The following is a 25,903-nucleotide window of genomic DNA, read 5'->3' as shown; positions in this document are numbered from 1 at the left end:
TGGCACACACCTGTAGTCTGAGCTATTCAGGAGGCTGAAGCAGGAGAATTGCTTGAAGCCAGGAGGTGGAAGTTGCAATGAGCCAAGATCACACCACTGCACTCTAGCTTGGGCAACAGAGTGAGACTCCATCTCAAAAAAAAGAAAGCTCTTGAATGTGTTATCTAAACAAAGTCCATTTACAGGGCCATCTGTGGCCTGTGGTCTAGTAGTGTGAGACTCATATGGAAACCCCCTCTTCATTGTGCATGCAGAGACGCTGAGGTCCTGAGAAGTCAGTCACTGCTGACCCAAAGCCATCCTTCAAGTGAAGGCAGAGCTGGGACGGGAGCCAGGCTCTGTGTGTCTATCCCTCTGCCTCCAGGGTGAAAGACATGCTTTTCTCCCATTAGGTGGACCCAGGCCCAACGCCGATGCCCCACAACAGCTCATCACGATTTGACTGCAACTCTGTCTCTACGGCTGTGCGTACTCATCTCACCTGGTCCTTGCCTGACCCAGGGCCCGTGGGTCTATAGACCCCACTCCCAGCCCTTCACTACCCAGCTGGGACTGTCATGATTAAAACAGTTGAGACCTGGGCTGGGCGCACTGGCTCACACTTGTAATCCCAGCACTTTGGGAGACCAAGGTGGGAGGATCACTTGAGCCTAGGAGTTTGAGACCAGCCTGGGCAGTATAGTGAGACCCCCATCTTAAGGAAAAAAATTAAAAAATATATATATGTGTATAATAATTGAGACCTTAATATAATTTCTGAGGCTGAGGCGGATGGATCACTTGAGACCAGGAGTTCAAGACCAGCCTGGCCAACATGGTGAAACCCCATCTGTACTAAAAATACAAAAATTAGCCAGGCATGGTGGTGCACGCCTGTAATCCCAGCTACTCGGCAGGCTGAGGCAGGAGAATCACTTGAACCCAGGAGGTGGAGGTTGTAGTGAGCCAAGATCGAGCCACTACACTCCAGCCTGGGTGGCAGAATGAGACTCACTCTCAAAAAAAAAAAAAAAAAAAAAAAAAAAAAATATATATATATATATATATATATATATATATATATATATATATATATATATAGTTTCTGAGTCCTTTCTGTCTGTAGCATATATTAGCTCGTTTAAGCCACACAGCAGTCCTGTGAGCTAGGTGCTATGATATTCCCATTTTCCAGATGAGGAAACTGAAGCTCAGAGAGTATAAACTCTTGACACACAACTAAGGAGTGGCAGAGCTGAGACTTGAACCCAGGCGTGCCTGACTCCAGAGCCTGTGTTTGTAGCAGGCCTGTTTGGCCAGCTCCTGCCTCTCCTTGGCCACGTGGTTGGGAGGGTTGTCCCCTGGAAGCTCTGCGGTCTCACTCTATTCTCCTGTCCCAGGCTGTGCTCCTGGTGGACATCCTCCCCACACTCATCATCAAATTGTTGGCTCCTCTTGGCCTTCACCTGCTGCCCTACAGGTCTGGGTGAGGGTAGTGGGAGGCAGGGTGGGCAGGAGCTGAGAAAGGGGAGGCCGGGATGGCTGAGATGCTGAGAGTAGAGACCGACCTTCCCCCTCCCTTCCCTTCTCACCCCCTCAGCCCCCGGGTTCTCGTCAGTGGGATTTGTGCTGCTGGAAGCTTCGTCCTGGTTGCCTTTTCTCATTCTGTGGGGACCAGCCTGTGTGGTGAGTGTGTGGTTCTGTGTCAGATGGGGAGCCCCGAGGAACCGCATCAGAGCATTTGTGGGAAGAGTCTCCCCAGCCTCCCAGAGGAAAGGGATTCATTCTGTCACCCTTAGAAGCCTGCTAGGGCTATCAGCAGTAGGAGATGGGAGACTGGGACAATTTGGAGGGGTAGGCAGTGGAGGAGATGGGAGAAAATGGATGAATTAGATGGAGATTGAGGTGAACAAAGTCAAGACTCTGTGATGGACCAGGCACAGTGACTCATGCCTATAATCCCAGCACTTTGGAAAGCCAAGGCAGGCAGATCACCTGAGGTCAGGAGTTCGAAACCAGCCTGGCCAACATGGAGAAACCCCGTCTCTACCAAAAATACAAAAATTAGCTGGGTGTGGTGGCAGGAGCCTGTAATCCCAGCTACTCGGGAGGCTGAGGCAGGAGAATCTCTTGAACCTGGGAGGCAGAGGTTGCAGTGAGCCGAGATCACGCCACTGTACTCCAGCCTGGGTGACAGGGCGAGACTCCGTCTCCAAAAAGAAAAGAAAAGAAAAAGACTGATGAAGGGGCAGAGACATCAAGGGTGCATGTCTGCCCCTGGTCTGATAACTGGGTGGATGGAGGTGCCACTCTCCATGAAGGGACACGCAGGGGAGTGGGGCTCTGCTTCAGACCTGGAACCTGGCCTATGCATGGGATCTATTGGAGCCTCTATGAGCTGATACTGAGGAGGCCATGGCCAGACACATTAGAGGCCTGGGCAGTGTGGCAAGGTGAGGTGTGACCATCCCAGTGCTTGTCCTCCCCCCAGGTGTGGTCTTCGCTAGCATCTCATCAGGCCTTGGGGAGGTCACCTTCCTCTCCCTCACTGCCTTCTACCCCAGGTAAGCAGGTGGAGCAGGGAGTGTGGGGAGAGGCTGTCCCATGGTCAGCCTAGGTCCTCCTGAATGTTCCTGTGTTCTCCTTCCCAGGGCCGTGATCTCCTGGTGGTCCTCAGGGACTGGGGGAGCTGGGCTGCTGGGGGCCCTGTCCTACCTGGGCCTCACCCAGGCCGGCCTCTCCCCTCAGCAGACCCTGCTGTCCATGCTGGGTATCCCTGCCCTGCTGCTGGCCAGGTGAGCTACCCTGAGCCGGGAGGGAGAGGGGTCCAAGGAGAGAAAACTTGGCCATGGCTGGGTGTGGTGGCTCACGCCTGTAATCCCAGCACTTTGGGAGGCCAAGGAGGGCGGATCGCCTAAGGTCAGGAAACCAGCCTGGCCAACATGGTGAAACCCCGTCTCTACTAAAAATACAACAATTAGCCAGGTGTGGTGGCGGGTGCCTGTAGTCCCAACTACTCAGGAGGCTGAGGCAGGAGAATCGCTTGAACCCCGGAGGCAGTGGTGGCAGTGAGCCGAGATCGTGCCATTGCACTCCAGCCCGGGCGACAGAGTGAGACTCTGTCTCAGGAAGAAAAAAAAAAAAGAAAGAAAAGAAAACTTGATTATGATTGCAATCTTCAAGTCCCTACCTTGCTGTGAAGGGAGGCGGAATCTGGATTCTGATAGCCCCAGGTGTGAGTCCTGGAGCTGCCACTTTTTAGCTTTGTAGTGTTGAACGAGTTACTCCACCTCTCTGAACCCTCAGTTTCCCCATATCTCAAATGGCAGTTGTTCTTGCTTTCCTTGGAGGTGATGAGGGTAATGCATTCAGCACAGTGTGGTTCCCAAGGTGATTAGAAGTAGGATGAGGGTGGACTTTATTTGATTAGTTCCTTTTTTTTTTTTTTTTTTTTAATCAGTGTTGACCAGGTTGGCCTCGAATGTGTAGCCTTGCCTGCCTGAGTGCCAGGGCAACCGGCCTGAACCATGGTGACTCCCTTTTTTTTTTTTTTTTTTTTTGAGACGGAGTCTCATTGTGTCACTCAGGCTGGAGTGCAGTGACTGGTGTGATCTCAGCTCAGGTTTTTGTTTTTGTTTTTGTTTGAGACGGAGTCTCGCTCTGTTGCCAGGCTGGAGTGCAGTGGCGTGATCTCGGCTCACTGCAACCTCCGCCTCCTGGGTTCAAGCGATTCTCCTGCTCAGCCTCTCAAGTAGCTGGGACTACAGGCGTGTGCCACCAGGCCCAGCTAATTTTTGTATTTCTAGTAGAGGCGGGGTTTCACCATGTTGGCCAGGATGGTCTCAATCTCTTGACCTAGTGATCCACCCGCCTCAGCCTCCAGAAGTGCTGAGATTACAGGTGTGAGCCACCGTGCCCAGCCAAGACCTCATCTCTTAAAAAAAAAAAAAAATTATTTTTTGGCCAGGCGCAGTGGCTCACGACTGTAATCCTAGCCCTTTGGGAGGCCGAGGTGGGAGGATCACTTGAGGCCAGGAGCTCGAGTCTAGCCTGGGCAACATGGCAAAACCCCTTCTCTACCAAAAAATACAGAAGTTAGCCAGCCAGGTGTGGTGGTGCATGCCTATAGTCCCAGCTACTAGGGAGGCTGAGGTGAGAGAACTACTGAAATCCAGGAGTTCAAAGTTACGGTGGGCTATGATTGTGCCATTACCCTCTAACCTGGCCTAGCCTAGCCTAGTGAGACCCTGTCTCAAAACAAATAAATAAATAAATAAGATGTCAAATAATAAGAGCTCATGCTTGAGTCCTTGCTAAGCCACTGTTGTATGCTTTACGTGTCATTTAAGACTCATTGATAATGTCCTCATTTTCTGAATTACTATTTCATGGTCTATTTTACAGACCAGGAAATTGCAGTTCAGAGAGCTTAAGTCATGTAGCTGGAAAGGGGTGGAGCCAGGATTCACATAAACCCAGCTAGTCTGGGCCAGGCACAGTGGCTCATGCCTGTAAACCCACCACTTTGGGAGGCTGAGGCAGGCGGATCATCTGAGGTCAGGTGTTCAAGACCAGCCTGGCCAACATGATGAAACCCTGTCTCTACTAAAAATACAAACAAAAAAAAAAAAAATCTAGCTGTGCTTGGTGGTGTGTGCCTGTAGTCCCAGCTACTCAAGGGGCTGAGGCAGGAGAATTGCTTGAACCTGGGAAGTGGAGGTTGCAGTGAGCCAAGATTGCACCACTGCACTCCAACCTGGGTGACAGAACCAGACTCCATCAAAACAAACAAACAAACAAACAAAAAAACAGCTAGTCTGATTCCAGGGCACTTGGTGGGAGGCAGCACACCTCTGTCCCAACCTCAACTTCCTGGGAGACTCCCCAAAGTGGCAGAGCCCACAAGGGTGTCTCCTTCCTCTGCACCCCGAATGCGTAAAGTACCCATCACAGCACTTCCCACAGCCCTTCATTCACTCTTCCTCCTCCTTCCCCACTCATTCCTTGACCCTTCTCATCCCCCAGCTGGGGAGCAGGGGCACAGAGATGACTTGGACATGGATCCGATCCCAGCAAGACAGGATGTGTTCTTTTTGTTTTCTATTTTTTGAGACAGAATCTTGCTCTGTCACCCAAGCTAGAGTGCAATGGCGCGATCTTGGCTCACTGCAACCTCCGCCTCCTGGGTTTGAGCAATTGTCATGCCTCAGCCTCCCAAGTAGCTGAGACTACAGGCACAAGCCACCATGCCTGGCTAATTTTTGTATTTTTAGTAGAGACAGGGTTTCACCATGTTGGCCAGGCTGATCTCGAACTCCTGACCTCATGATCCACCCGCTTCGGCCTCCTAAAGTGCTGGGATCACAGGTGTGAGCCACCAAGCCTGGCCAGCAGGATATTTTCACCAGGAGTCACAGGCTCAGGTGCTTCAGACAGGCAGGAAACCAAGATGAATGAGGCAGGCTGGGAAAAAGGTAATAGGGAACGGCAAGGATTACAGCCATGTGAGAGCTTATTTTAGCTGAAGCTTAAGGTAGGGGATTATGGCAATGCGAACAGCTGGTGGGGAGCAGACAAATGCTGCACCCGATGATCTGGATTTTTTTTGGAGTCTCAGAGACTTGTGTTCAAGATGCAAGCATAAAGAAGTACTAGAGGTTTGTATTCCAAATGCATGCATACACTAAGCAAAATATAATGAGGAGTGCTGCTTTTTTTTTTTTTTTAATAGGTAGCTAAGCTCAAAGGGAAGACAGAATCTTCTTGGTTCCAGAATAAGGAGGAAAATCAAAGCCACAGTGGTGGGGGCAGTGGGGACGGTGAAGTCAAGCAGCCTATGGGAATGCAGGAATCCCCTACGATTGGCATTTTAACACCCACATGGGGGCCGGGCAAGGTGGCTCACGCCTGTAATCCCAGCACTTTGGGAGGCCGAGGCGGGTGGATCAGGAGGTCAGGAGTTCAAGACCAGCCTGGCCAACATAGAGAACCCCCCCACCCCCACGACCCGCCACCGTCTCTACTAAAAATATAAAAAATTAGCCAGGCATGGTGGCAGGCACCTGTAATCCAAGCTACTCAGGAGGCTGAGGCAGGAGAATCGCTTAAAGCCAAGAGGCAGAAGTTGCAGTGAGCCAAGATCACACCATTACACTCCAGCCTGGGCTGTAATCCCAGCACTTTGGGCTTTGGGAGGCTGAGGTGGGTGGATCACTTAAGGCCAAGAGTTCGAGACCAGCCTGACCAACATGGAGAAACCCCGTCTCTACTAAAAATACAAAAATTAGCCGGTATAGTGGCACGTGCCTATAGTCCAAGCTACTCAGGAGGCTGAGGCAGGAGAATCACTTGAACCCAGGAGGCGGAGATTGCAGTGAGCTGAGATCACACCTCTGCACTCTGTTCAGAGAGCTTTGGGATCACAGACTTGGATTCACTTCCAGCCTCCAAGGCCTCTCCCAGAAACTCTCTGTGACCACTCTCCTTTTTTTTTTTTTTTTTTTTTTGAGATAGAGTCTCGCTCTTGTAGCCCAGGCTGGAGTGCAATGGCACAATCTCGGCTTACTGCAACCTCTGCCTTTCCGGTTCAAGTGGTTCTCCTGCCTCAGCCTCCTGAGTAGCTAGGATTACAGGCATGTGCAACTTCGCCCAGCTAATTTTGTATTTTTTAGTAGAGATGGGGTTTCTCCATATTGGTCAGGCTGGTCTCGAACTCCTGACCTCAGGCGATCCACCTGCCTCGGCCCCTCAAAGTGCTGGAATTACAGGTGTGAGCCACTGCACTCGGCCTCTTCCTTTTTATTTTTTATTTTTGTGACAGGGTCTTGCTCTGTCACCCAGGCTAGAGTGCAGTGGCATGATCACAGTTCACTGCAGCCTCTGACTCCTGGACTCAAGCAATCCTCCCACCTCAGCCTCCCAAGTAGCTGGGACTATAGTGCAAGCCACCACACCTGGCTAATTTTTAAATTTTTTGTAGAGATGGGGGTCTCACTATCTTGCCCAAGCACCAAAGCCTGTATTTTTGACCCCAACATTGAATGAGGATGGGATCTGGTGATGGAGGGGAAAAAAAGAGGCGGCTGATTGAAGGGCACAGGTAAGGGAAGGTTTGGCACAAAGGCTACAGATGGCTGCAGGATGAGGAGGGAGTTGAGACCTGTCCTGCTCCTTCCAGGCTGCTGAGCCTTTGCAACAACTTCTCTTATGTGGTGATGCTGAGTGCCGCCCACGACATCCTTAGCCACAAGAGGACATCGGGAAACCAGAGCCATGTAAGTGACTCTCTACCACCACCACCATGGTTAGTCCCTGTGGGAAGATGAGGGGGTGGGACAAGGTGGGGTAAAGTTTCCAGTCTCTGGCTGGGCGCAGTGGCTCACACCTGTAATCCCAGCAGTTTGGGAGGCTGAGGCAGGCGGATCACTTGAAGTCAGGAGTTCGAGACCAGCCTGGCCAACATGGTGAAACTCCGACTCTACTAAAAATACAAAAACTAGCTGGGTGTGGTGGCACACACCTGTAGTCTGAGCTATTCAGGAGGCTGAAGCAGGAGAATTGCTTGAAGCCAGGAGGTGGAAGTTGCAATGAGCCAAGATCACACCACTGCACTCTAGCTTGGGCAACAGAGTGAGACTCCATCTCAAAAAAAAGAAAGCTCTTGAATGTGTTATCTAAACAAAGTCCATTTACAGGGCCATCTGTGGCCTGTGGTCTAGTAGTGTGAGACTCATATGGAAACCCCCTCTTCATTGTGCATGCAGAGACGCTGAGGTCCTGAGAAGTCAGTCACTGCTGACCCAAAGCCATCCTTCAAGTGAAGGCAGAGCTGGGACGGGAGCCAGGCTCTGTGTGTCTATCCCTCTGCCTCCAGGGTGAAAGACATGCTTTTCTCCCATTAGGTGGACCCAGGCCCAACGCCGATGCCCCACAACAGCTCATCACGATTTGACTGCAACTCTGTCTCTACGGCTGTGCGTACTCATCTCACCTGGTCCTTGCCTGACCCAGGGCCCGTGGGTCTATAGACCCCACTCCCAGCCCTTCACTACCCAGCTGGGACTGTCATGATTAAAACAGTTGAGACCTGGGCTGGGCGCACTGGCTCACACTTGTAATCCCAGCACTTTGGGAGACCAAGGTGGGAGGATCACTTGAGCCTAGGAGTTTGAGACCAGCCTGGGCAGTATAGTGAGACCCCCATCTTAAGGAAAAAAATTAAAAAATATATATATGTGTATAATAATTGAGACCTTAATATAATTTCTGAGGCTGAGGCGGATGGATCACTTGAGACCAGGAGTTCAAGACCAGCCTGGCCAACATGGTGAAACCCCATCTGTACTAAAAATACAAAAATTAGCCAGGCATGGTGGTGCACGCCTGTAATCCCAGCTACTCGGCAGGCTGAGGCAGGAGAATCACTTGAACCCAGGAGGTGGAGGTTGTAGTGAGCCAAGATCGAGCCACTACACTCCAGCCTGGGTGGCAGAATGAGACTCACTCTCAAAAAAAAAAAAAAAAAAAAAAAAAAAAAAAATATATATATATATATATATATATATATATATATATATATAGTTTCTGAGTCCTTTCTGTCTGTAGCATATATTAGCTCGTTTAAGCCACACAGCAGTCCTGTGAGCTAGGTGCTATGATATTCCCATTTTCCAGATGAGGAAACTGAAGCTCAGAGAGTATAAACTCTTGACACACAACTAAGGAGTGGCAGAGCTGAGACTTGAACCCAGGCGTGCCTGACTCCAGAGCCTGTGTTTGTAGCAGGCCTGTTTGGCCAGCTCCTGCCTCTCCTTGGCCACGTGGTTGGGAGGGTTGTCCCCTGGAAGCTCTGCGGTCTCACTCTATTCTCCTGTCCCAGGCTGTGCTCCTGGTGGACATCCTCCCCACACTCATCATCAAATTGTTGGCTCCTCTTGGCCTTCACCTGCTGCCCTACAGGTCTGGGTGAGGGTAGTGGGAGGCAGGGTGGGCAGGAGCTGAGAAAGGGGAGGCCGGGATGGCTGAGATGCTGAGAGTAGAGACCGACCTTCCCCCTCCCTTCCCTTCTCACCCCCTCAGCCCCCGGGTTCTCGTCAGTGGGATTTGTGCTGCTGGAAGCTTCGTCCTGGTTGCCTTTTCTCATTCTGTGGGGACCAGCCTGTGTGGTGAGTGTGTGGTTCTGTGTCAGATGGGGAGCCCCGAGGAACCGCATCAGAGCATTTGTGGGAAGAGTCTCCCCAGCCTCCCAGAGGAAAGGGATTCATTCTGTCACCCTTAGAAGCCTGCTAGGGCTATCAGCAGTAGGAGATGGGAGACTGGGACAATTTGGAGGGGTAGGCAGTGGAGGAGATGGGAGAAAATGGATGAATTAGATGGAGATTGAGGTGAACAAAGTCAAGACTCTGTGATGGACCAGGCACAGTGACTCATGCCTATAATCCCAGCACTTTGGAAAGCCAAGGCAGGCAGATCACCTGAGGTCAGGAGTTCGAAACCAGCCTGGCCAACATGGAGAAACCCCGTCTCTACCAAAAATACAAAAATTAGCTGGGTGTGGTGGCAGGAGCCTGTAATCCCAGCTACTCGGGAGGCTGAGGCAGGAGAATCTCTTGAACCTGGGAGGCAGAGGTTGCAGTGAGCCGAGATCACGCCACTGTACTCCAGCCTGGGTGACAGGGCGAGACTCCGTCTCCAAAAAGAAAAGAAAAGAAAAAGACTGATGAAGGGGCAGAGACATCAAGGGTGCATGTCTGCCCCTGGTCTGATAACTGGGTGGATGGAGGTGCCACTCTCCATGAAGGGACACGCAGGGGAGTGGGGCTCTGCTTCAGACCTGGAACCTGGCCTATGCATGGGATCTATTGGAGCCTCTATGAGCTGATACTGAGGAGGCCATGGCCAGACACATTAGAGGCCTGGGCAGTGTGGCAAGGTGAGGTGTGACCATCCCAGTGCTTGTCCTCCCCCCAGGTGTGGTCTTCGCTAGCATCTCATCAGGCCTTGGGGAGGTCACCTTCCTCTCCCTCACTGCCTTCTACCCCAGGTAAGCAGGTGGAGCAGGGAGTGTGGGGAGAGGCTGTCCCATGGTCAGCCTAGGTCCTCCTGAATGTTCCTGTGTTCTCCTTCCCAGGGCCGTGATCTCCTGGTGGTCCTCAGGGACTGGGGGAGCTGGGCTGCTGGGGGCCCTGTCCTACCTGGGCCTCACCCAGGCCGGCCTCTCCCCTCAGCAGACCCTGCTGTCCATGCTGGGTATCCCTGCCCTGCTGCTGGCCAGGTGAGCTACCCTGAGCCGGGAGGGAGAGGGGTCCAAGGAGAGAAAACTTGGCCATGGCTGGGTGTGGTGGCTCACGCCTGTAATCCCAGCACTTTGGGAGGCCAAGGAGGGCGGATCGCCTAAGGTCAGGAAACCAGCCTGGCCAACATGGTGAAACCCCGTCTCTACTAAAAATACAACAATTAGCCAGGTGTGGTGGCGGGTGCCTGTAGTCCCAACTACTCAGGAGGCTGAGGCAGGAGAATCGCTTGAACCCCGGAGGCAGTGGTGGCAGTGAGCCGAGATCGTGCCATTGCACTCCAGCCCGGGCGACAGAGTGAGACTCTGTCTCAGGAAGAAAAAAAAAAAAGAAAGAAAAGAAAACTTGATTATGATTGCAATCTTCAAGTCCCTACCTTGCTGTGAAGGGAGGCGGAATCTGGATTCTGATAGCCCCAGGTGTGAGTCCTGGAGCTGCCACTTTTTAGCTTTGTAGTGTTGAACGAGTTACTCCACCTCTCTGAACCCTCAGTTTCCCCATATCTCAAATGGCAGTTGTTCTTGCTTTCCTTGGAGGTGATGAGGGTAATGCATTCAGCACAGTGTGGTTCCCAAGGTGATTAGAAGTAGGATGAGGGTGGACTTTATTTGATTAGTTCCTTTTTTTTTTTTTTTTTTTAATCAGTGTTGACCAGGTTGGCCTCGAATGTGTAGCCTTGCCTGCCTGAGTGCCAGGGCAACCGGCCTGAACCATGGTGACTCCCTTTTTTTTTTTTTTTTTTTTTGAGACGGAGTCTCATTGTGTCACTCAGGCTGGAGTGCAGTGACTGGTGTGATCTCAGCTCAGGTTTTTGTTTTTGTTTTTGTTTGAGACGGAGTCTCGCTCTGTTGCCAGGCTGGAGTGCAGTGGCGTGATCTCGGCTCACTGCAACCTCCGCCTCCTGGGTTCAAGCGATTCTCCTGCTCAGCCTCTCAAGTAGCTGGGACTACAGGCGTGTGCCACCAGGCCCAGCTAATTTTTGTATTTCTAGTAGAGGCGGGGTTTCACCATGTTGGCCAGGATGGTCTCAATCTCTTGACCTAGTGATCCACCCGCCTCAGCCTCCAGAAGTGCTGAGATTACAGGTGTGAGCCACCGTGCCCAGCCAAGACCTCATCTCTTAAAAAAAAAAAAAAATTATTTTTTGGCCAGGCGCAGTGGCTCACGACTGTAATCCTAGCCCTTTGGGAGGCCGAGGTGGGAGGATCACTTGAGGCCAGGAGCTCGAGTCTAGCCTGGGCAACATGGCAAAACCCCTTCTCTACCAAAAAATACAGAAGTTAGCCAGCCAGGTGTGGTGGTGCATGCCTATAGTCCCAGCTACTAGGGAGGCTGAGGTGAGAGAACTACTGAAATCCAGGAGTTCAAAGTTACGGTGGGCTATGATTGTGCCATTACCCTCTAACCTGGCCTAGCCTAGCCTAGTGAGACCCTGTCTCAAAACAAATAAATAAATAAATAAGATGTCAAATAATAAGAGCTCATGCTTGAGTCCTTGCTAAGCCACTGTTGTATGCTTTACGTGTCATTTAAGACTCATTGATAATGTCCTCATTTTCTGAATTACTATTTCATGGTCTATTTTACAGACCAGGAAATTGCAGTTCAGAGAGCTTAAGTCATGTAGCTGGAAAGGGGTGGAGCCAGGATTCACATAAACCCAGCTAGTCTGGGCCAGGCACAGTGGCTCATGCCTGTAAACCCACCACTTTGGGAGGCTGAGGCAGGCGGATCATCTGAGGTCAGGTGTTCAAGACCAGCCTGGCCAACATGATGAAACCCTGTCTCTACTAAAAATACAAACAAAAAAAAAAAAAATCTAGCTGTGCTTGGTGGTGTGTGCCTGTAGTCCCAGCTACTCAAGGGGCTGAGGCAGGAGAATTGCTTGAACCTGGGAAGTGGAGGTTGCAGTGAGCCAAGATTGCACCACTGCACTCCAACCTGGGTGACAGAACCAGACTCCATCAAAACAAACAAACAAACAAACAAAAAAACAGCTAGTCTGATTCCAGGGCACTTGGTGGGAGGCAGCACACCTCTGTCCCAACCTCAACTTCCTGGGAGACTCCCCAAAGTGGCAGAGCCCACAAGGGTGTCTCCTTCCTCTGCACCCCGAATGCGTAAAGTACCCATCACAGCACTTCCCACAGCCCTTCATTCACTCTTCCTCCTCCTTCCCCACTCATTCCTTGACCCTTCTCATCCCCCAGCTGGGGAGCAGGGGCACAGAGATGACTTGGACATGGATCCGATCCCAGCAAGACAGGATGTGTTCTTTTTGTTTTCTATTTTTTGAGACAGAATCTTGCTCTGTCACCCAAGCTAGAGTGCAATGGCGCGATCTTGGCTCACTGCAACCTCCGCCTCCTGGGTTTGAGCAATTGTCATGCCTCAGCCTCCCAAGTAGCTGAGACTACAGGCACAAGCCACCATGCCTGGCTAATTTTTGTATTTTTAGTAGAGACAGGGTTTCACCATGTTGGCCAGGCTGATCTCGAACTCCTGACCTCATGATCCACCCGCTTCGGCCTCCTAAAGTGCTGGGATCACAGGTGTGAGCCACCAAGCCTGGCCAGCAGGATATTTTCACCAGGAGTCACAGGCTCAGGTGCTTCAGACAGGCAGGAAACCAAGATGAATGAGGCAGGCTGGGAAAAAGGTAATAGGGAACGGCAAGGATTACAGCCATGTGAGAGCTTATTTTAGCTGAAGCTTAAGGTAGGGGATTATGGCAATGCGAACAGCTGGTGGGGAGCAGACAAATGCTGCACCCGATGATCTGGATTTTTTTTGGAGTCTCAGAGACTTGTGTTCAAGATGCAAGCATAAAGAAGTACTAGAGGTTTGTATTCCAAATGCATGCATACACTAAGCAAAATATAATGAGGAGTGCTGCTTTTTTTTTTTTTTTAATAGGTAGCTAAGCTCAAAGGGAAGACAGAATCTTCTTGGTTCCAGAATAAGGAGGAAAATCAAAGCCACAGTGGTGGGGGCAGTGGGGACGGTGAAGTCAAGCAGCCTATGGGAATGCAGGAATCCCCTACGATTGGCATTTTAACACCCACATGGGGGCCGGGCAAGGTGGCTCACGCCTGTAATCCCAGCACTTTGGGAGGCCGAGGCGGGTGGATCAGGAGGTCAGGAGTTCAAGACCAGCCTGGCCAACATAGTGAGACCCCCATCTTAAGGAAAAAAATTAAAAAATATATATATGTGTATAATAATTGAGACCTTAATATAATTTCTGAGGCTGAGGCGGATGGATCACTTGAGACCAGGAGTTCAAGACCAGCCTGGCCAACATGGTGAAACCCCATCTGTACTAAAAATACAAAAATTAGCCAGGCATGGTGGTGCACGCCTGTAATCCCAGCTACTCGGCAGGCTGAGGCAGGAGAATCACTTGAACCCAGGAGGTGGAGGTTGTAGTGAGCCAAGATCGAGCCACTACACTCCAGCCTGGGTGGCAGAATGAGACTCACTCTCAAAAAAAAAAAAAAAAAAAAAAAAAAAAAAAAAATATATATATATATATATATATATATATATATATATATATATATATATAGTTTCTGAGTCCTTTCTGTCTGTAGCATATATTAGCTCGTTTAAGCCACACAGCAGTCTTGTGAGCTAGGTGCTATGATATTCCCATTTTCCAGATGAGGAAACTGAAGCTCAGAGAGTATAAACTCTTGACACACAACTAAGGAGTGGCAGAGCTGAGACTTGAACCCAGGCGTGCCTGACTCCAGAGCCTGTGTTTGTAGCAGGCCTGTTTGGCCAGCTCCTGCCTCTCCTTGGCCACGTGGTTGGGAGGGTTGTCCCCTGGAAGCTCTGCGGTCTCACTCTATTCTCCTGTCCCAGGCTGTGCTCCTGGTGGACATCCTCCCCACACTCATCATCAAATTGTTGGCTCCTCTTGGCCTTCACCTGCTGCCCTACAGGTCTGGGTGAGGGTAGTGGGAGGCAGGGTGGGCAGGAGCTGAGAAAGGGGAGGCCGGGATGGCTGAGATGCTGAGAGTAGAGACCGACCTTCCCCCTCCCTTCCCTTCTCACCCCCTCAGCCCCCGGGTTCTCGTCAGTGGGATTTGTGCTGCTGGAAGCTTCGTCCTGGTTGCCTTTTCTCATTCTGTGGGGACCAGCCTGTGTGGTGAGTGTGTGGTTCTGTGTCAGATGGGGAGCCCCGAGGAACCGCATCAGAGCATTTGTGGGAAGAGTCTCCCCAGCCTCCCAGAGGAAAGGGATTCATTCTGTCACCCTTAGAAGCCTGCTAGGGCTATCAGCAGTAGGAGATGGGAGACTGGGACAATTTGGAGGGGTAGGCAGTGGAGGAGATGGGAGAAAATGGATGAATTAGATGGAGATTGAGGTGAACAAAGTCAAGACTCTGTGATGGACCAGGCACAGTGACTCATGCCTATAATCCCAGCACTTTGGAAAGCCAAGGCAGGCAGATCACCTGAGGTCAGGAGTTCGAAACCAGCCTGGCCAACATGGAGAAACCCCGTCTCTACCAAAAATACAAAAATTAGCTGGGTGTGGTGGCAGGAGCCTGTAATCCCAGCTACTCGGGAGGCTGAGGCAGGAGAATCTCTTGAACCTGGGAGGCAGAGGTTGCAGTGAGCCGAGATCACGCCACTGTACTCCAGCCTGGGTGACAGGGCGAGACTCCGTCTCCAAAAAGAAAAGAAAAGAAAAAGACTGATGAAGGGGCAGAGACATCAAGGGTGCATGTCTGCCCCTGGTCTGATAACTGGGTGGATGGAGGTGCCACTCTCCATGAAGGGACACGCAGGGGAGTGGGGCTCTGCTTCAGACCTGGAACCTGGCCTATGCATGGGATCTATTGGAGCCTCTATGAGCTGATACTGAGGAGGCCATGGCCAGACACATTAGAGGCCTGGGCAGTGTGGCAAGGTGAGGTGTGACCATCCCAGTGCTTGTCCTCCCCCCAGGTGTGGTCTTCGCTAGCATCTCATCAGGCCTTGGGGAGGTCACCTTCCTCTCCCTCACTGCCTTCTACCCCAGGTAAGCAGGTGGAGCAGGGAGTGTGGGGAGAGGCTGTCCCATGGTCAGCCTAGGTCCTCCTGAATGTTCCTGTGTTCTCCTTCCCAGGGCCGTGATCTCCTGGTGGTCCTCAGGGACTGGGGGAGCTGGGCTGCTGGGGGCCCTGTCCTACCTGGGCCTCACCCAGGCCGGCCTCTCCCCTCAGCAGACCCTGCTGTCCATGCTGGGTATCCCTGCCCTGCTGCTGGCCAGGTGAGCTACCCTGAGCCAGGAGGGAGAGGGGTCCAAGGAGAGAAAACTTGGCCATGGCTGGGTGTGGTGGCTCACGCCTGTAATCCCAGCACTTTGAGAGGCCAAGGAGGGCGGATCGCCTAAGGTCAGGAAACCAGCCTGGCCAACATGGTGAAACCCCGTCTCTACTAAAAATACAACAATTAGCCAGGTGTGGTGGCGGGTGCCTGTAGTCCCAACTACTCAGGAGGCTGAGGCAGGAGAATCGCTTGAACCCCGGAGGCAGTGGTGGCAGTGAGCCGAGATCGTGCCATTGCACTCCAGCCCGGGCGACAGAGTGAGACTCTGTCTCAGGAAGAAAAAAAAAAAAAAGAAAGAAAAGAAAACTTGATTATGATTGCAATCTTCAAGTCCCTACCTTGCTGTGAAGGGAGGCGGAATCTGGATTCTGATAGCCCCAGGTGTGAGTCCTGGAGCTGCCACTTTTTAGCTTTGTAGCGTTGAACGAGTTACTCCACCTCTCTGAACCCTCAGTTTCCCCATATCTCAAATGGCAGTTGTTCTTGCTTTCCTTGGAGGTGATGAGGGTAATGCATTCAGCACAGTGTGGTTCCCAAGGTGATTAGAAGTAGGATGAGGGTGGACTTTATTTGATTAGTTCCTTTTTTTTTTTTTTTTTTAATCAGTGTTGACCAGGTTGGCCTCGAATGTGTAGCCTTGCCTGCCTGAGTGCCAGGGCAACCGGCCTGAACCATGGTGACTCCCTTTTTTTTTTTTTTTTTTTTTTGAGATGGAGTCTCATTGTGTCACTGAGGCTGGAGTGCAGTGACTGGTGTGATCTCAGCTCACTGCAGCCTCGGTCTCCCGGGCTCTAGTGATTCTCCTGCCTCAGCCTCCCGAGTAGCTGGGACTACAGGCCCATGCCACCATGCCTGGCTAATTTTTTATATTTTTAGTAGAGACGGGGTTTCACTCTGTTGGCCAGGGTGGTCTCAAACTCCTGACCTCAAGTGATCCACCTGCCTTGGCCTCCCATAATGCCAGGAATACAGGCGTGAGCCACCGTGCCCGGCCTGATTAGTTCTGTGTATTTTCATGCATATTACAAAACAGTTTGGCCGGGCATGGTGGCTCACACCTGTAATCCCAGCACTTTGGGAGGCCGAGGCGGGCGCACCACGAGGTCAGGAGTTTGAGACCAGCCTGGCCAATATGGTGAAACCCCGTCTCTACCAAAAATACAAAAATTAGCCAGGCTTGGTGGCGCTTGCCTGTAGTCCCAGCTACTTGGGAGGCTGAGGAGAAGAATCGCTTGAACCCAGGAGGCAGAGGTTGCAGTGAGCCGTGATTGTGCCACTGCACTCCAGGCTGGGCAACAGAGCGAGACTCCGTCTAAAAAAAAAAAAAAAACACACACTTTGAACTAGCCAGACACACCTGGCCCTTCACAAGGTTAGTGCTTAGGACAAGTCTAAGTAGAAAAAGTGAGTCCATTTAAAGAAAAATATTAAGTAAAAATATATATATACAGGAGGAATATGGATATGGCAAATAACATGAAGCCAGAACCTAAGTGACTAAAATCGAGGAAGTTCTGGCCTAGCACAGAGTGAACGTATAATTAATGGGAGCTAGAGCAACCATTAGAATAATAATGGCCAGAAAACAGAACTGACTCGCTAGGTATGAGCCAGCAGTCCGAACAAGGGCCTGCTGAGCACAGTGGCTCACAGCTGTAATCCCAGTGCTTTAGGAGGCTGAGGCTGGAGGACCACTAGAGGCTAGAAATTTGAGACCAGCCTGGGCAACATAGCGAGACTCCATTTATACAAAAAATGGAAAATATGAGGCGGGCTTGGTGGCACATGCCTGTAGTCCCCGCTACTTGGGAGGCTGAGGCGGGAGGATTGCTTGAGCCTGGGAGGTCGCGGCTGCAGTGAGCTGTGATTGCACCACTGCATTCCAGCCTGGATGCTGGAGAAAGACCCTGTCTCTGAAAAAAATCAAAACAAAATGAAGGCCCATGAATAGGAACAAGGAGATAAATTCAGCTCCAAAGAAGGAAGCCTTTGTCCACAATTGGAGCTCTCCCGCACAGCGTAGAAGCCTTAGAGGCAGTGAGCTACCCATCTTTGGAAGTGTTCAAAGGTAGAGGTGTTCCCTGGGAAAAGTGGCCTAGATGGTCCCTGGGGACCTTCCCAGCCAGTAGGGTTTTCTGACCCTGCCTTCATCCTACTCCTAGCTATTTCTTGTTGCTCACATCTCCTGAGGCCCAGGACCCTGGAGGGGAAGAAGAGGCAGAGAGCGCAGCCCGGCAGCCCCTCATAAGAACCGAGGCCCCGGAGTCGAAGCCAGGTAGGAGACACAGACCCTCAGAGAGGTCACTTTCTTTCTCTCTGGGTTTGGCCTTTTCCTCTCTGCAATAGGCAAAGTTAAGAGGGGAAAGAGAGTGAGTGTACTGGTTATGGGAAAAGCCTTTGTCTATTTGAGAAATACTTGTTGAGGACGAGCACAGTGGCTCACGCCTGTAATATCCCAGCACTTTGGGAGGCTGAGGCAGGAGGACCGCTTGAGCTCAGAAGTCTGAGTCCAGCCTGGGCAACAGAGCAAGACCTTGTCGCAAAAAAAAAAAAAAAAAAAAAAAAAGAAAAGAAAAGAAAAGAAAGGAAGGAAGGGAGGGAGAGAAGGAGGGATATTAATTGAGTACTTACCATGTACCAGGCATTCCAATCACAAGTGCTGAGGCCCTGCGGTGGGGATAAGCTGGGATGTTCTAGAACCAGAGAATGGCCAGTGAGACTGGGCAGGGTGGGCCAATGGCCATCTGTGGAGCTGTACAAGAGACATTGGCCGGGCGTGGTGGTTCACACCTGTAATCCCAGCACTTTGGGAGGCTGAGGCAGATGGATCATCTGAGATCAAGAGTTTGAGACCAGTCTGGCCAACATGGTAAAACCCCGTCTCTACTAAAAATAAAAAAATTAGCCAGGTGTGGTGGTGCATGCCTGTAGTCCCAGCCACTTGGGAAGCTGAGGCACGAGAATCACTTGAACCCAGGAGGCAGAGGCTGCAGTGAGCTGAGATTGCACCACTGCACTGCAGCCTGGGCAACTGAGTGAGACTCTGTCTCAAAAAATAAAAAAAAATTAAAAATCAAAGAGACGTGAAGAGGTCTCACCTGGTTAGCTTTTATTTTCATCATGATAAAGTATGTATATTACTCAAAGTTTACCATTTTATTATTTTTTATCTTACTTTATTTTTTTGAGGCGGAGTTTCGCTCTTGTTGCCCAGGCTGGAGTGCAATGGCGCAATCTCAGCTCACTACAACCTCTGCCTCCCAGGTTCAAGTGATTCTCCTGCCTCAGCCACCCGAGTAGCTGGGACTACAGGCACCTGCCACCACACATGGCTAATTTTTGTATTTTTAGTAGAGATGGGGTTTCTCCATGTTGGCCAGGGTGGTCTTGAACTCCTGACCTCAGGTGATCCGCCCACCTCAGTCTCCCAAGGTGCTGGGATTACAAGCATGAGCCACTGCGCCCAGCCATTTTAACCATTTTTAAGTGTCCAATCCAGTGGCACGTAAGTGAGTTCCCACTGTTGCGTGGTCTGGTTAATTCTGTCATACCGGTGCCTCTTTGCCGAGTCTTCAGTGTGAAAACTTCATCTGCCCTTCTCTCTCTGTTCCCCTGCAGGCTCCAGCTCCAGCCTCTCCCTTCGGGAAAGGTGGACAGTGTTCAAGGTTCGGATGATGGCTGGGGTATGTCCCTGTGGGGCTTGCTCACCTCCAGGCCCCCCACTTATATCTTCTGCCTTTTCCAGGGTCTGCTGTGGTACATTGTTCCCTTGGTCGTAGTTTACTTTGCCAAGTATTTCATTAACCAGGGACTTGTAAGTGAGGGGTGCTAGGAGGGGTGTGGAGGTGGCGATTGGGGCTGGGACCCACACGGCCCCGTCCATCTCCCCTGTCTGGTATTTGTTGCAGTTTGAACTCCTCTTTTTCCGGAACACTTCCCTGAGTCACACTCAGCAATACCGCTGGTAAGAGGAGCGAGGGCAGTGGGCTGGGAGGGTGCCGTGGTGATGCAGCTGCGCTGCCCAGTAGGCACCGGGGGGAGCGGGATGGTCCCTGGAGGAGCCTCCTCTCCTACCCTCAACCGTAACCTCAGGTACCAGATGCTGTACCAGGCTGGCGTCTTTGCCTCCCGCTCTTCTCTCCGCTGCTGTCGCATCCGTTTCACCTGGGCCCTGGCCCTGCTGCAGGTACCAAACCCCTGCCCCTCACTTCACTCCCACCTTGGCTCCCAGCTTGGCTCCCAGCTTCCCCAAACCCCCTGCTTCCCACTATCAGTGGGAAGTGTAAATTTTTTTTTTTTTTTTTTGAGACAGAGTCTCGCTCTGTCGTCCAGGCTGGAGTGTAGTAGCGCAATCTTGGCTTACTGCAACCTCTGCCTCCCGGGTTCAAGTGACTCTCCTGCCTCAGTCTCCTGAGTAGCTGGGATTACAGGTGCCCGCCACCATACCTGGCTAATTTTTGTATTTTTAGTAGAGATGGGATTTTGCCATATTGGCTGGTCTTGAACTCCTGACCTCAGGTGATCTGCCGGCCTCAGCCTCCCAAAGTGCTGGGATTACAGGGAAGTGTAAATTGTACACTATCATTTCTTAGCACAGGGAACCAAAGTCCAGCAGAGCTCCATGTAAAATGTATAGCCTCAGGAGCCAAGCAAAACTGAGCTTCAGTACTCAGCCACTGTGTGACTTAGGGCAGGTCTCAGAACCTCTCTGAGCCTCAATTTCCTCATGTATAAACTGGGTGTGGCCAATACCTATTTTTCAGGGTAGTTGTAAGAAATAGAGATGAGAGAAAGAATCGAAGAACAAGATTTTGTTGTGTGTGTGTGTGTGTGTGTGTGTGTGTGTGTGTGTGTTTTAAGCATTGGGATTGGGCCGGGCCAGGTGGCTCATGCCTGTAATCCCAGCACTATGGGAGGCTGAGGCAGGTGGATCATTTGAGCTTGGTAGTTCAAGTCCAGCCTGGGCAACATGGCGCAATCACATCTCTACAAAAATTAGCCAGGTGCAGTGGCGCACACCTGTAGTCTTAGCTACTGGGAAGCTGAGGTGGGAGGATCACTTGAACCCATGAGGTCAAGGCTGCAGTAACCAAGGTCATGCCACTGCACTCCAGCCTAGGCAATAGAGCGAGACCCTGTCTCCCAGAAAAAGAAAAAAGAAAGGAAAAGTCGGAACCTTCCTCTGTCGCCTAGGCTGGAGTACAGTGGCATGATCATAGGTCATTTACCTCAGGCAAAGAGACAGGCTTTCAAATAATGTTTCTAACTATAAGAAAATATACAGTTCTTTTATTCTAGATAGTTAATTATAATAGAATTGGTGACTTTGAAGTCAGTGGGTTATTTATCTTGAGGGTGATGAGCAAATTCAACTGCCCTTGGCAAACAGTAGTTTACAGCTTTAAGGGTGCAAACACCCTTCCTTACAACAGTCTAATAAAAGGAGTTTCATATAACCAGCATTCATTGTTTCAAGGTTACAAATCCACAGCCCCTGCAGGTAACTGTTACAATAAACTGTCAACTGTGACAGGAAAGTCCTCTGCCTTTGAAATTTAGGAACTTGGCCAGTCCTGGTGGCTCACACCTATAATCCCAGCACTTTGGGAGGCCAAGGCAGGTGAATCACCTGAGGTCAGGATCAGGAGTTTGAGACCAGTCTGGCCAACACAGTGAAACCCCGTCTCTACTAAAAATACAAAAATTAGTTGGGCGTGGTGGCACCTGCCTGTCATCTCAGCTACTCGCTAGGCTGAGGCAGGAGAATTGCTTGAACCCCGGATATGGAGGTTGCAGTGAGCCGAGATTGCAGTACTGTACTCCAGCCTGGGCCACAGAGCGAGACTCCATCTCCAAAAAAAAAAAAGACTTAGGAACTCAATTCTGTGATAGCAAAATACAGAAATAGAGATTATACTTTAGGCTAGGTGTTGTGGTTCACACCTGTAATCCCAATGCTTTTGGAGGCTAGGGTGGGAGGATCACTTGAAGCCAGGAGCTTGAGACCAGACTGGGCAACATAGTGAGACCCCCCACCTCTACAAAAAATTAAAAAAAAAATAAGCCAGGTGGGAGAATTGCTTGAGCCCAGAAGTTTGAGAGAGCAGCCTGGGTAACATCACGAGACCTCATCTCTACAAAAAACAACAACAGGGTGTGGTGACATTCACCTGTAATCCCAGCTACTTGGGAGGCTGAGGCAGGAGGATTGCTTTAGCCCAGGAGTTCCAGGCTGCAGTGAGCCATAATCATGCCACTGTACCCCAGCCTGGGTGAGACCCTATCTCAAAAAAAAGGATTACACTTTCGTATTATGGCAAAAGCATGTAAATATCCTCCAGCCTCCTTCCTTATTTATCTGAGCAGTGCTGCAAGCCCAGGGTTTGTACCCACAAAACCCCAAATTTATAACTCAGGGTGCTTGTAGATACCACTGAAACATGTAGCTTATGGTTTTAAGCTACATGTTTTTAGCTATAATGTTTTTTGTTTTGTTTTGTTTTTTGAGATGGAGTCTCGCTCTGTTGCCCAGGCTGGAATGTAGCAGTGCAATCTTGGCTCACTGCAACCCCTGCCTCCCAGATTCAAGCGATTCTCAAGCCTCAGCCTTCCGAGTAGCTGGGATTACAGGTGCGCGCCACCAAGCCCAGCAAATTTTTTGTTTTGTTTTGTTTTGTTTTGTTTTTTAGAGACAGAGTTTCGCTCTTGTAGCTCAGGCTAGAGTACAATGGCGTGATCTTGGCTCACTGCAACCTCCGCCTCCCAGGTTCAGGCGATTCTTCTGCCTCAGCCTCCTGCGTAGCTGGGATTACAGGCACGTGCCACCACACCTGGCTAATTTTTGTATTTTTTAGTAGAGATGGGGTTTCGCCATGTTGGCCAGGCTGGTCTTGAACTCCTGACCTCAGGTGATCCACCCACCTTGGCCTTCCAAGGTGCTGGGATTACAGGTGTGAGCCACCACACCTGGCTAGAGGTGTGTCCTTTTTAATGCTCATCTTTAAGTCCACCTCAGATTTAATGAATTAGGACCTCTAGGGTAAGCCCCGCTTGGGGCATTTGTACCTAGATCCCCAGGCGATTCTTACATATACGAAAAGTATGAACCGCCAGGAGGAGGCCTACACACTGCACAAGAGGCAATGTGGTGTGGTCAGGGCTGGGAGGATGGCACCTCCTTGAGAGACTGGGGCACAGAGGTGGGACCTACACCCTGGGGTGGGGATCAAAGAGGCTTCCTGGCCAGGTGCGGTGGCTCCTGCCTATAATCCCAGCACTTTGGGAGGCTGAGGCAGGGGGGCAGCGACTGCTTGAGACCAGGAGTTCGAGCCCAGCTGAATAGGATGCCCGGCTACTCCCACCTTGTTTTACCATCGTGAACCAACGGTTTTTCAAACGGGCAATTTTGCTGCCCAGGGGATGTTTGGCAACGTCTGCAGGCATGCTTTGGTTGTCACAACTGAGGGATGCTATGGGCATCTAGTGGGCAGAGGCCAGGGATCCTGCTAAATGCGCTGCCATATACAGGACAGCCCTCACCATGCAGAACAACCAGCACCAAATGCCAAGAGTGCTGCAATTGAGAAATCCTGGTTTCGATGGTCCCACTTCCTTTAAGAAGCCTCCATTTTTTTTTTTTTTTTATGAGACAGGATCTTGCTCTGTCACCCAGGCTGGAGTGCAGTGGCACAATCATAGCTTACTGCAGCCTCCACCTCCTGGGTTCAAGCAATCCTCCTGTCTCAGACTCCCGAGTAGCTGGGACTGCAGGTGCGTGCCACCATGCTCAACTAATTTTTAAATTTTTTGTAGAGACGGAGTTTTGTTATGTTGCCCAGGCTGGTCTCGAACTCCTGGCCTCAAGTGATCATCCCACCTTGGTCTCCCAATGTGCTGGTATTACCTGCATGAGCCACTGCACCAGGCTGAGGTTGAGAATTTTCTTTTTTTTTTTTTGGGATGGAGTCTCTCTCTGTTTCCCAGGCTGGAGTGCAGTGCTGCGATCTTGGCTCACTGCAGCCTCTGCCTCCCAGGTTCAAGTGATTCTCCTGCCTCAGCCTTCCAAGTAGCTGGGACTACAGGACCACTACACCCAGATAATTTTTGTATTTTTAGTTGAGATGGGGTTTTACCATGTTTAGTAGAGACCAGGCCAGGCTGGTCTCGAAATCCTGACCTCAGGTGATCTACCCACCTCAGCCTCCCAATGTGCTGGAATTACAGGCATGAGCCACCACACCCAGCCTATTATGAATACTTTTAAAAGGCAATCAGGCTGGGTGTGGTGGCTTGTGCCTTTAATCCCAGCACTTTGGGAAGCAAAGGCAGGCGGACCACTTGAGGTCAGGAGTTCAAGGCCAGCCTGGCCAACATGGTGAGACCTCATCTCTACTAAAAGTACAAAAAGTAGGTGTGGTGGCAGGCACCTGTGATCCCAGCTACTCAGGAGGCTGAGGCAGAAGTATCGCTTGAACCTAGGAGGCGGAGGTTGCAGTGAGCCAAGATTATGTCCAGCCTAGGCGACAGAGCAAGACTCTGTCTCAAAAACCAAACAAAAAAAGAGAATGAGACAGAGCCATATGCACTGATACAGAATGAGCTGCAAGATATATGAATAATGAAATAAGATGCAGGAAACAATGGTAGAGACAGATATGTTCCAGGTAGACGCACACACACACACACACATACCCTGATCTATATAATTCATATATATATATTGAATATATATATACACACACATATATGTATACATACACACATACAATACATCTATCTATATCCTTTCTGTCTCTATCTAGTCATTTCTTGGTATCCTCAGGGGATTAGTTCTAGGATTCCTGGGAGATACCAAAACCTGTACATACTCAAGTCCCGCAGTTGCCCCTGTGGAACCTGTGGTTACAAAATGTGGGCCCTTGGTATACATGGGTTTCAAATCCAGTGAATACTGTTATTTTTGATTGACATTTCATTCCAGATGTGGAACCCACCTGTATGGAGGATTGACTGTATTTATTGAATAAAATCCACATATACGTAGACCTACACATTGTTCAAGAGTCAACTCTGTGTGTGTGTGTGTGTGTGTGTGTGTGTGTGTGTGTATACACAAAGAGAGATACGGAGAGAGAGGGCACAAAGGGACATCTGGAAGATAACGCTATAAACTGACAATTGTGTTTGCTTCTAGAGAGAAAAGCTGATGAACATGAGGTCAGGGCAGGAAGGAAACATTTTTTCCTGTCTATTTTTTCTTCCTGTGTATTCTGTTGTACCATTTTCATTTTGTAAAAATGTACACATATTATTTAAAAATAAAGAGAGCTGGGTGTGGTGGCTCACGCCTGTAATCCCAGCATTTTGGGAGGCCGAGGCGGGTGGATCACCTGAGGTCAGGGGTTCGAGACCAGCTTGGACAACATGGTGAAACCCCTTCTCTATTACAAATACAAAAATTAGCTGGATGTGGTGGTGCACGTCTGTAAATCCCAGCTACTTGGGAGGCTGAGGCAGGAGAATTGCTTGAAACTGGGAGGCGGAGGTTGAAGTGAGCCAAGATCATACCATTGCACTCCAGCCTGGGCAACAAGAGCAAAACTCCATCTCAAAAAAAAAAAAAAGATATTTATGGATTTACAGATGTACAATGAACCTTGTTTTTTTTTTTTAACTTTTTTTTGGAGACAGAGTCTTGCTCTGTCGTTCAGGCTGGAGTGCAGTGGCACGATCTTGGCTCACTGCAACCTCCACCTTCAGGGTTCAAGCAATTCTCCTGCCTCAGCCTCCTGAGTAGCTGGAATTACAGGCATCTGCCACCATGCCAGGTGAATTTTTGTATTTTTAGTAGAGATGGGGTTTCACCATGTTGGCCAGGCTGGTCTCGAATTCCTGACCTCAAGTGATCTGCCCACCTCTGCCTCCCAAAGTGTTGGGATTACAGGCATGAACCACCATGCCCAGCCTCATATTAAGTTTTGACGGTGCTGGGTGTGTTGTGAGTACATAGATGTCCATTGGAATAATCTTTATTCTTGTCTGTTGAAATATTTCACAATAAAAAATAAAACGGCCACGTGTGGTAGCTCATGCCTATAATCCCAGCACTTTGGAAGAGCATGCTCTTCCCTTCCCAGCACTTCCCTGTCCAGCTCCCATATCAAAACCACCTTGAAAAATGTAACAGTCCCTTGCACTAAAACCTCTGCCGATGGCGGCTCCAAACCACAGGCCTATAAAGACCTGCAAGATCTAGCATCGTCTACTTTTTTTTTTTTTTTTTTTTTTTTTTGAGACAGAGTCTTGCTCTGT

The 25,903-nt window shown here is 50.3% G+C and overlaps 1 protein-coding gene across 10 annotated transcripts in view; it reads left to right on the top strand.

Moving 5' to 3' along the window:
• The window catches only part of LOC117978920 (uncharacterized), a 35,620-nt gene extending 10,978 nt beyond the window's left edge, over positions 1-24,642 (top strand). For 2 of the 10 annotated variants that reach the window (XM_063597459.1, XM_063597458.1), the window contains 20 exons: positions 393-464; positions 1,380-1,459; positions 1,580-1,665; positions 2,471-2,543; positions 2,631-2,774; positions 7,157-7,253; positions 7,881-7,952; positions 8,858-8,937; positions 9,058-9,143; positions 9,949-10,021; positions 10,109-10,252; positions 14,339-14,424; positions 15,230-15,302; positions 15,390-15,533; positions 17,755-17,867; positions 19,211-19,257; positions 19,338-19,406; positions 19,501-19,556; positions 19,685-19,778; positions 24,573-24,642. In XM_063597459.1, the coding sequence (XP_063453529.1) occupies positions 393-464; positions 1,380-1,459; positions 1,580-1,665; positions 2,471-2,543; positions 2,631-2,774; positions 7,157-7,253; positions 7,881-7,952; positions 8,858-8,937; positions 9,058-9,143; positions 9,949-10,021; positions 10,109-10,252; positions 14,339-14,424; positions 15,230-15,302; positions 15,390-15,533; positions 17,755-17,867; positions 19,211-19,257; positions 19,338-19,406; positions 19,501-19,556; positions 19,685-19,778; positions 24,573-24,614 (1,731 nt within the window). In that variant the 3' untranslated portion in view covers positions 24,615-24,642. Of the gene's footprint in view, positions 1-392; positions 465-1,379; positions 1,460-1,579; positions 1,666-2,470; positions 2,544-2,630; positions 2,775-7,156; positions 7,254-7,880; positions 7,953-8,857; positions 8,938-9,057; positions 9,144-9,948; positions 10,022-10,108; positions 10,253-14,138; positions 14,219-14,338; positions 14,425-15,229; positions 15,303-15,389; positions 15,534-17,754; positions 17,868-19,210; positions 19,407-19,500; positions 19,557-19,684; positions 19,779-24,572 lie in introns of those variants that run through there. The other 8 variants (XM_063597463.1, XM_063597461.1, XM_063597460.1 and 5 more) reach the window with 7 other exon arrangements.
• The last annotated feature ends 1,261 nt before the right edge of the window (positions 24,643-25,903 follow it).

This window comes from Pan paniscus, chromosome 18, assembly GCF_029289425.2.
Source record: "Pan paniscus chromosome 18, NHGRI_mPanPan1-v2.0_pri, whole genome shotgun sequence".
Classification (NCBI taxonomy): Eukaryota; Metazoa; Chordata; class Mammalia; order Primates; family Hominidae; genus Pan; species Pan paniscus.
Note: the sequence above shows the minus strand (reverse complement) of the source record. Positions and strands in the feature narration are given on the sequence as shown.